This window comes from Homarus americanus, unplaced genomic scaffold (assembly GCF_018991925.1).
Source record: "Homarus americanus isolate GMGI-L3 unplaced genomic scaffold, GMGI_Hamer_2.0 scaffold39675, whole genome shotgun sequence".
Taxonomy (NCBI): Eukaryota; Metazoa; Arthropoda; class Malacostraca; order Decapoda; family Nephropidae; genus Homarus; species Homarus americanus.
Window position 1 is genome coordinate 11436467 of NW_024736071.1, and position 10589 is coordinate 11447055.

Consider the following 10589-nt stretch of genomic DNA (forward strand, 5'->3'; position numbering starts at 1 on the left):
CCAGCTAGTATATTTACCTCCCTAGCTAGTATATTTACCTCCCTAGCTAGTATATTTACCTCTCTAGCTAGTATATTTACCTCCCTAGCTAGTATATTTACCTCCCTAGCTAGTATATTTACCTCCCTAGCTAGTATATTTACCTCCCTAGCTAGTATATTTACCTCCCTAGCTAGTATAATTACCTCCCTAGCTAGTATATTTACCTCCCTAGCTAGTATATTCATCTCTCCAATCTATTATACTTTCTTCCTTAGCTAGCACACTTTCCTCCCTAGCTAGTATACTTTCCTCTCCAATTAACTTCCCAAACTGGTGTTATAACGAGGTTGCCAGAGAACCAGTTGGGACGAGAAAACCTGTTGTGAGACGCTGAATGACCCGGGCACAAGTTCCATCCCGGACTCCTCAGAGATTCGTTCCAGCTCTTCTCTCTCCTCTCGTAAGGTAAAGGCAACTATACCTTGTCATGGTAAGAGTTTCACTTCCTTGTTTTCGACTCCATGCTGTAGTTTCAGATGAGCCAGTGAGAATGTGGTCTCGTATCTTCAACTTATATGGAGGGAACAGATTAATACAGTATATTAACATTGGGAAAACTCCAGACCGAGTTTAAGTATGTAGGTCAGAGCGCTTTCACATGTGCGTAAGAAGGATAGAGAGAGAAAACGAAGGAGAGAGAGAGAGAGAGAGATAGAGAGAGAGAGAGAGAGAAAGCGAGAGAGAGATGTAAAGAGAGAAAGCGAGGAGAGATGTAAAGAGAGAGAAAGCGAGAGAGAGATGCAAAGAGAGAGAAAGCGAGAGAGAGATGTAAAGAGAGAGAAATGTAAAGAGAGAGAGAGAGATGTAAAGAGAGAGAAAGCGAAGAGAGATGTAAAGAGAGAGAGATATGTAAAGGGAGAGAGAGAGATGTAAAGAGAGAGAGATATGAAAAGGGAGAGAGAGAGATATGCAAAGAGAGAGAAAGAGAGAGAAAGATGTAAAGAGAGAGAAAGCGATAGAGAGATGTAAAGAGAGAGAAAGCGAGCGAGAGATGTAAAGAGAGAGAGAGAGAGAAAGAGAGAGAGAGAAAGAGAGAGAGAGATGTAACATAAAGCAAGTGACAGTATTTACCCATAGATCACAACACTCGCTATATTCATCTTAGGGGTTGGTATGCTGGTGGGGAGTAAGGGAGGACCACCACCTCCAGCTGACCGTTTGACCCACCGCCTCTGGGTAGAGCCTCCTGACGTCTCAGGGCTGGGGTAGGGAGGGTGGGGTATATAGACTGGCGAGGGTGTGGGAGAGCCCCAAGAGGAGCGTAGTGTGTTTGGGATCTCTGGCCTGAGAGGTGAGTGTGCAGGCCGTCAACAAGCGTCTTGTGAGGTGTGGTATTAAGTGCATTGGTCAGAACACGTGTGTTGTAACACTTGTCTTGTAAAGTATCTATGACTGGTCTCACTAGAGTCGACGACTGATAGAAGATCCGGTTGTTGAGCCATTTGTGTGTGTGATTGACTTTAATATGTCATTAATTTTTCGTGTACCACATGATGTGACATATTATAAATGGTATAGTGATGCTACGTACACATTGTTTACTCATATCAGCTTCAAATGTTTGTACCTGTACTTGTGTTAGTACCTGGACTGTTTTTTTTAATAAATTAAATAAATACAAAAAAATTATAGAAAGAAAATGATAAAACATTTAATACTTGAGACTCTTCTGCGACTGACTCTTGGCAAAGAAATGCGATACCACCAAATACTTTGCTGATCTACAACAGCAATATACAGTAGTGTGCAGTACAGAGTGGAATGTTGTCAGTTGTGTATACGGGTTTACTCAGAGCACACTGGCTCAAAACGCCTTAATAGTGTCTTGCGATATATAATACGTGTTATATCACGAAAAATTAAATAAATTCGTAAATAAGATTATTTATGTCGATTAGAGGAAGTGGAAGTGTTGAGATTTAGTGATGTTCCTCAGATGGGTGGAGGTGTGTTGGTGAACTTGGCGGCGCTGTGTGTGCTGGTGGCCGGTCAGGGCGACCGACAGCCTCAGGCCATCTCCACGGTTACCGGATACGACACCTTCAAACCTCAGTAAGTTCTTGACATTTTTGTCGTTTTTGTCAAATAATTACACTGAACAGTAGGAGTTTTTATTAAATCCTATAATATTATTAAAATTGATTGTGATTAAATATTATTATTTAAAGGAAACTTCATTTTGTCTGTAACTGTAGTGAATGTCATCGATGAATTGAAACATTGTCATTGTTGTTTTGTATTGTCGTGATCCCACATTACAGTTTCCGTCAGCTTTTAAGACAGTAAAGTGTACGAGCCCAACGGGAGGAAGGATGGAATATAACCAAACACTGACTCCTTGTATTCCTCTTACTGTTCAGATGCTCGGGCGGGTTTAGTGTACGTAAAGCTGTCCCGGCCACTTACAAGGCCCCAACCATCCTCAACTTTCAGGTACGTGTACGTTTTTTGTTGTGAGTGAGGGGCGAGCTGTGGCTGTGCGCTCAGGCAGTGTGTCAGTGAGGGTGCTTCATGTGTTCTACTACTGCCCTCTGCCTCCCTGGTACTTGTTGTCGTTCCAAGACCCATATCGCTTAACTTAAAGTGGATAAAATAATTATTTAAACATGATTTTCCTTGGCTATAAAAATATGAAGACATGTAACAGTTCTCTGTAGCTGTTTGTAGTGCTACAGTACGAGGTGAAATTTTAAACACCCGGTGAGGTTAGTGGTTGAGGGAGAGGCAAGAGAAAGCACACCGGGAGACTGACCCCAGAATAACGGTGACCAAATCAACTCGCTCATCACCTCCACTGTTCTATCCCGGTACATGTACAGTACGTCGTATTGTCTTTAATAATACAGAGTTCATGACCTGTAAGTGTGTAGTGACAGTTGTTGCTCAGTGGCGGCGGACGTGACTACTGAGGACTGACTATACCTGTGTTGAGGACTAGTGTTAATTAAGATTCACACCTGTAATGAGGGGTGACCTTCACACCTGTGGCAAGGACTAGTGTTAATTAACATTCACACCTGTAGTGAGGGGTGAACTTCACACCTGTCAAGGACAAGTGTTAATTAATTTTCACACCTGTGGCAAGGACTAGTGTTAATTAATATTCACACCTGTGCCAAGGACTAGTGTTAATTAATTTTCACACCTGAAGTGAGGGGTGACCTTCACACCTGTCAAGGACAAGTGTTAATTAATTTTCACACCTGAAGTGAGGGGTGACCTTCACACCTGTGGCAAGGACTAGTGTTAATTAATATTCACACCTGTGGCAAGGACTAGTGACGATTAATATTCACACCTGTAGTGAGGACTATTTGGGACTAATCTTCACACTAGTGATGACGACACGTTATAAGAACATAAGAAGAACATAAGAATGGAGGAAACTGCAGCGGGCCTATTGGCCCATACTGGGCAGTCCCGTTCACACCCAACCCCTATTGCTCATATAAGCATCCAACCTATGTTTGAAGCTATACAGCGTATTCGAGTTAATGATGATATTTGGTAACTTGTTCCATTCATCCACTACTCTGTCTCTAAACCAGTGTTTACCTATTTCGCGCCTAAATCTAAATTTGTCTAATTTAAAACAATTGTTACGAGTTCGCTCCTGGTTGGATAGTTTGAGTACCTTTGTAATGTCCCCTTTATTTAGCCCTGACTTCCATTTATACACCTCTATCAGGTCGCCCCTCGCTCTACGTCTCTCGAGGGAGTGCAAATTAAGATGCTTTAACCTGTCTCTATACTCAAGGTTCCTAATGCCCGGGATTAGTCTTGTCATTCTCCTCTGAATTCTTTCCAAGGATTCTATATCCACTCTGTAATACGGTGACCAGAACTGAACTGCGTGATCCAGGTGTGGTCTCACAAGGCAAGATACAGTTTTAGGATGACCTCGTTAGTCTTGTAACTAACACTCCTTTGTATGAACCCAAGTACTTTATTAGCCTTGTTACGAGCAAAAACACATTGTTTACTTGGCTTAAGGTTCCTACTTATCATTACTCCTAAATCTCTCTCGCAGTCGGATTTCTCTATGGCATCGTTGTTCATCTGGTATCTGGTTTCCCTGTTTACATCTCCTATACTGAGCACTTTACATTTGTCCACGTTGAATTTCATCTGCCATTTTTCAGACCATTCGAAGAATTTGTTTAGATCTTCCTGTAGTCTTGCGGAGTCCTCGTCAGATTTAATAACACGTCCTATTTTAGTGTCATCAGCAAATTTACTTATGTTGCTGTCTATGCCGATATCTATGTCGTTTATGTATATAATAAATAATAATGGTCCAAGTACTGAGCCCTGGGGAACTCCACTAGTGACGTTGCTCCAATGGGACTTAGTGCCGTTAATGCTCACTTGCTGTTTCCTGTCCTGTAACCACGCCCTAATCCATTTCAGGATGCCATGTGCTTCTACCTTTCTAATTAGTCTTTCGTGGGGGACTCTGTCGAAGGCTTTGCTAAAGTCGAGATATACCACATCATAATTGTGCCCTTCGTCCACCGATTCGAAAACTGATGAAAAGAATGTTAATAGATTAGTTATACATGAACGCCCGCTTGTGAAGCCATGTTGGGAATCATTGATCGAATAGAGTTTGAAATGAATGATTCAAGTAATTTGCCTACTATTGATGTTAGGCTGATTGGGTGGTAGTTAGAGGATAGTGATCTATCCCCCTTCTTGAAAATCGGTATTACATTCGCTATCCTCCAGGATTCTGGTACTACACCTGTATTTAAGGACATGTTAAACAACTTTGCTAAGGGCATACTAAGCTCTTCCTTACATTCCTTTAATACTCTGGCAAATATCTCATCGGGACCAGGTGACTTATTAGGCTTTAGTTTGTCTATTTGCTTACTAACATCGCTACTAGTCACTGCTATCTCGCTTAATTTGTTTTCTTCACTATCTCTGAATAGAGTCGGTGCCTCGGGTATCATGTTTACATTTTCGGCGGTGAAAACTGTTGAAAAATATTTATTCAAATTATTGCTCATTTCTCCGTCGTTGTCAGTGAGCTCGCCGGTATCTGACCGTATTGGTCCAATCTTTTCTCGTGTTTTAGTTTGATACATTTGGTAGAATCCTTTGGGGTTTGTCTTCGCCTCCCTTGCTATCCTTACCTCATTATTCCTCTTGGCTTTCCTTATCTCGGTTTTAACCCGACGCGCCAATACCTTATATTAATCCTGGAGGTAAATTTTGCCATGATTTATCCTTCTACCTATAGCCTTCCTTTGGCCAATGATGTTCTTTAAATAATTATTTATCCATTTAGGGTCATTGTTGTCTGATCTGAGTTTTTTGTATGGTATGTTCTGCCTTTGTGCATTAAGTAACTCATTATTTAAATTGTCGTGGAACTCGGCTATCTCAGATCTCGTTACCAGGTTGGTGTCATCTGTCAGGTTCACGCCCAAGCGCGACACCCCTTCTCTCAGCTACCTCTTTAAACTGTCAAAGTTTGCGCTTCTGAAATCTGGTACTTTGGTGGAATTTTCCTTACGTCTACCCTGAAAATCTAACTGGAATCTAATTTCTTAGTGATCGCTGTTTGCAAGTTCGTTCCCTACCTCGACATTGCTAATGAGGTTTTCTCTGTTCGACAGAACTAAATCGAGTATATTACTACCCCGGGTGGGTTCGGTTATATGTTGACTTACAAATCAGTCTTGGATCGTTTCGAGAAAATCCTCTGATTCTGAGTTACCCGTAAGGTCAGTCCAATCTATTTGGCCAAGGTTAAAGTCGCCTACTGTACAGACTTTGTTGTGTATCGAAGCCCTGCGCATTTCATCCCAGATAAGTCTCTCATTGACTCTATCAAGATTGGGAGGTCTATATATTACTCCTGTGATTAATTTTTCCCTACCGTCGATTAATTCTATCCAAATTGTTTCTGTATTCCGCTCAGATTTTATTTCCTTATTTATTTCACACTTCAGATTATCCCTGACATAGATTGCTACTCCGCCTCCTTTCCTGGTCTGCCTATCGTTATGGAACAATTTGTAACCCGCAATTTGGTATTCGACCGGTAACTCACGTGAGTCTAGATTGATCCATGTTTCAGTGAATGGTATTATGTCGATTTTTTCGGTACATACTAAGGTCCTAATATCATCCATTTTGTTTCTCATACTTCTACTGTTCGCGTAGTAGACATTTAAGTTAGTCGTGTTCTGAGTCCTCCCTTTACCGCGTTTAGGTTTAAACTCCATGTCTGCTTTAGTTTTGTCGTCATTCCTAACACTATTTCCCTGTAATCTTTCACTTTGCTTACCCTCTCCCACTGCAGTCTCCTCCACCCCCGTGCCCTCATGTTCCCCTAGCAGTTTAAAGACTTCGATACACACTGGTGGTGAGGAGTGATCTTCAGAGTGGTGATGATGGTGTGCGACGATCACAATAACGGCTGTGTGAGTTTGTGGTTGGTTGTCGTGATATCAACGACACAGTGGCGGAGATGAGTCAGTTTATAGCATCTTACTGTTCTTATGTTCTCTTGCATTTCCCCAGCAATAATGGTAAAGAAAATAGCAGCATAATGCCACACCATATACTTGTCTAGAAAAATTGAAAAGTTGTACATTTATTTCATAAAAAGCTTCAGACAGTGACGTAGCGAAGGGGAGTATTGGAGGGGTATGACAGCCCTCCAATAATTCTACTCTTGGATACAACCGTACAGGCTACGGGTACAGAACTAAAAAAAAAGGCCATCGGAAACAAAAACAGTAAATTCGGGCAGAATCTTGTAAATTACGCAAATGGTGCCTACAAGGGTGGTTATTATGTAAACTTCTTTAAAACAAGCAGAACTATATCTCATAAATAACGCTAAATTGTGTGGGTACCTTTAAGTTCTTGTGGGTATACACAAGTGCTTACACGCCCAATATTCACTTTTTTAGCGACGTCACTAGTTTCAGATAACCAGTGATATAAACAATGAGATAAGAACATATCTGAAGTGTCAATAAGAGTAGTGAGTGGGAAGGTAAACCATAACACTGCTGTTCTGAAACTGTGTATGTCTCGTGGTTATGTGTAAGATCTGGTTTATGGATATAGTACACGGTGGCAATGCCTAAGTATGTTAGTATGGTATTAAAGATTCTTATAATTTCTTCTTTATAAATATATGCAAGAAGTCAATTCAGTATGCGTATATTTTTGTTATATACAGTATGTCTGATACGAAGCACACTATAGGATTTTTTTTTCCAGGAGAAGAAATCATAACAAATCGACGAAGATTGGGTGACAAGGACCAATCGGATAGCCACCAAGGATCCCGGTCCTCGCAGCTCTCGATCTCTTCCTCTGGGGTCACCTAAAATCTGTCTTCTACCAAGATCGTCCAAAAACCATTTACGTGACCCCATAGTGAGGACCGGGAACCTTGGTGGCTATCCGAATGGTCCTCGTCACCCAATCTTCGTCGATTTGTTATGATTTCTTCTCCTGTAAAAAAAAATTCCTATAGTGTCCTTCGTATCAGTCACTGTAATACAACATCAACTACCAATACTTATGTCTAAACAGAAAAAAAATACATCGGTGCTAAAATAGCGACAAGTATTCTTACTATTCATTACAATTTATCACGTCATATAAAGAAAAACGGTCGAAAGCAACAAGGAAAATTCGTTATTTTCAGGTGTTCGCAAACAATTTCTCACCAGACGTCTGTTGAGTCAGTGACAGAGTTGCGTTGGCTTCAGGTGCTTAGAAATTACTAATACATGTAACACCAACTAGAGACTCGACCTGTTTACCGTTTATCACCAGAACAAGCGAGTCGGTCCTCTTCCTGGTGACGTATCCTGGAACCTTTACTGTATGACTGCTGCCTCGCCCCTCCACACCAGTCACTCCATTAACGACTGATCACCAAATAAATTCGAAAATATGGGAGGTGTGGTACAGCCAATTATAAGCCTCCAAACGACTATGCACGTGGCCATTTATACATTTCTATGATGAATACTGAGGCGTGACCTTAAAGAAAGCGGTATGTTAGGTTAAGTTAGAAAACGATAGACACGAGTTAAAATGGACCGGATTAGGGTTAAGTTGGATTTGATTATCAGTATTAGGTTAGATTAGATTAAGGATAAGTCACGTTATGTTAGACCAGAATAGGGCTATATTGATTTAAATTTTAGTTAGATTAAGACAGTTACATTTTGTAATACAAGCAAACGAGACTGACTATTAGCAATACACAGGAGGTGTTGACCAACCTGGGAGGATGGTCACGCAGCGAGAACGACTTCAAGGCTCCCTGCACCGGCGCTTACTTCTTCACCTTCCACGCTGTGTCCAATAACAGTGGCGATTTTACGTGAGTAATGAGTCATGTATTAATAGCACTGGAGTCTTACTGCCTGGGAGGAGGGGGAGGCCTTCCATGTGTCCCCTCTACTTCCTGGGGTCTTCTTCTGCCTCCAAGGTGTAGTACACGGTTAATATATTCTTCTCGCTGTTCGGTCTACATACGTTTTCACTTCTGACTTCAACATACAATACTCAATGTTTTTTTTTATTTGTTTTTTTATTATAAGATGAGCCCACCAGGGCACAAATCACTGACCCACATCGTGGCCTGGGGAGAAATATAATAATAATAATAATAATAATAATAATAATAATAATAATAATAATAATAAAGTATATAAATTATAATATAAAAAATATAAGATAATAATAATAATAATAATAATAATAATAATAATAATAATAATAATAATAATAATAATAATAATACTGTAGAGCCACAAATAAATATGAAAAAAAAAAAAAATCAAGAGTGAGAAACGATATATTGCATGTATGTTGTGTTGTCAAAGTAAGAAAAACAATTGAGACCCTGCAATTGTGTGTAAATGAGGCAGAAAGTCAGATCAGCAACCTGGGACTTGGTCACAATTTTCGTGATGCCATATGGCAGCAGGGTCTACCATTAGACAACACATTATGCTTCCAATATCTTCCCAGGCGGTAGTACCTCCCTGTTTGGTAGCTTCCTACTGCCTGTTCTGTGAAAGGCTACATTTTTTGTAAAATTTATGCATATAAACGTAATGTTTCACATCATAAGAGCACACACATTGGTGAGAAACTATTTATCTGAGACAAAGAGGCATAATACTTTCAGAAGAGACTATAGTTTCCTAAAGGATCGCCAGAATATTTTTATTTTCTTCTTGATGCTACTTATCTGAATTACACCCCAGGTCACCAGCTGCCCCAAATATGTTTATTAAATTACTTTATCCAATTAGAATCTGTTGACTTTTAGAGGTTGGGAATTTGTGAACCTGATGAACAAAACAATGTGTGCACATCATGGGCTTACAACATCGGAAGTCGAAATTTAAGGGGATGTCGCCCCACACAGCTCGTTAATCATTATTCATCTCTCTCAGGTTGGCTCTGATGAAGGAAGGCAAGTATCAGGTGACGGCCTACGGCAGCAAGGGCGACTACCAACAAGGCTCCAACTCAGCCCTCCTCTTCCTCAACGCCGGAGAGAAGGTCTACCTGGAGCTACAGCAGGGCAGCTTGTACGAGCACCCGTATGACGAGGCCTACACCTCCTTCAGCGCTTTCCTTGTCGAGCAATTTTAACAAGGATAGGGTATTATGGGAGTACAGGGGGATGCACTCAGATAACTTACTGACAGTGTTGTGTAGTGAATGGCAGGACTATGTATATCTTTCTAGTGGAAGAATAGATATGTCAGCATTATATTTATGGTATTTATACAACTGGTTAAGTTATTGGTATGATTGTTGCTGCAAATGAACAATAAACATCATTTTCTAAAATAAACTATTGTATTTTACTTCCTTGGGAGTGCGTTCTCTTTGGTGTTTATGGACAGTGTATAAATACCGAACACACACACTTCAATACTCTGTAACATTCAATGCCATAATACCAAAATCACTGAGGTCTGATCAACACCCTTTGTGGCCTCTACTCTCTAATCCTTTTTGCGCTACCGCTCACAGGATGAGTATGGGGTGCACAATAAACTAGCTGCTGTCCGCGACAAAGTTCAATTCAATTCGGGTGGTTCTCTGCCTTCATATTGCTGTGTAATCATTTACGTCCCTCGTTTCTGTTTTCAGATATATGGTAAAGTAATATTATATTGCAGAGGTGAGCGTCATACAGTGTTTGTTAGAAAGCGTTCCCTGACGTCGTCATTTCTACAGTATGAAGTCTATAAGATTTTGCGTTCTTTAATCTAATCTTGGGTAAGTTTTAGTTTAGGAAATTGTCCAATATTCCATTTCTTTTTCTGGTTAAAACACAACTTTTACAATTGCTTATGAGTAAACTTATACTGTTTCTGGAACATTCTCGCAGCCCCTGTATGACATCACGCTTAGCTGACGGACAACACGGTGGAAAGATCCAAGGCCTTGACAGTTCTCGCTGCCACGCCTCGCTTACCTCTCACCTCTGTATGGGTTGTACAGACATCTCGTATCAAATGAACTTTCTTGCTCGT

General features: G+C 40.6%; 1 protein-coding gene across 1 annotated transcript; it reads left to right on the top strand.

Annotated features, from left to right (window-relative positions):
• Positions 1-331: 331 nt before the first annotated feature.
• LOC121871792 (caprin-2-like) lies at positions 332-9901 on the top strand. The gene is made up of 5 exons (XM_042374273.1): positions 332-447; positions 1979-2094; positions 2403-2475; positions 8295-8410; positions 9495-9901. The coding sequence occupies exons 2-5, from the start codon at positions 1979-1981 to the stop codon at positions 9694-9696; spliced, it is 507 nt and encodes a 168-aa protein (XP_042230207.1). The 5' UTR covers positions 332-447; the 3' UTR covers positions 9697-9901.
• The last annotated feature ends 688 nt before the right edge of the window (positions 9902-10589 follow it).

Bases quoted from the DNA above. Each gene is read 5' to 3' on its own strand.
- LOC121871792 (XM_042374273.1), top strand. From the start codon at position 1,979: ATGGGTGGAGGTGTGTTGGTGAACTTGGCGGCGCTGTGTGTGCTGGTG. The intron at 2,476-8,294 runs GTACGTGTACGT...AGCAATACACAG, and splicing joins CAACCATCCTCAACTTTCAG to GAGGTGTTGACCAACCTGGG. The intron at 8,411-9,494 runs GTGAGTAATGAG...CATCTCTCTCAG, and splicing joins AATAACAGTGGCGATTTTAC to GTTGGCTCTGATGAAGGAAG.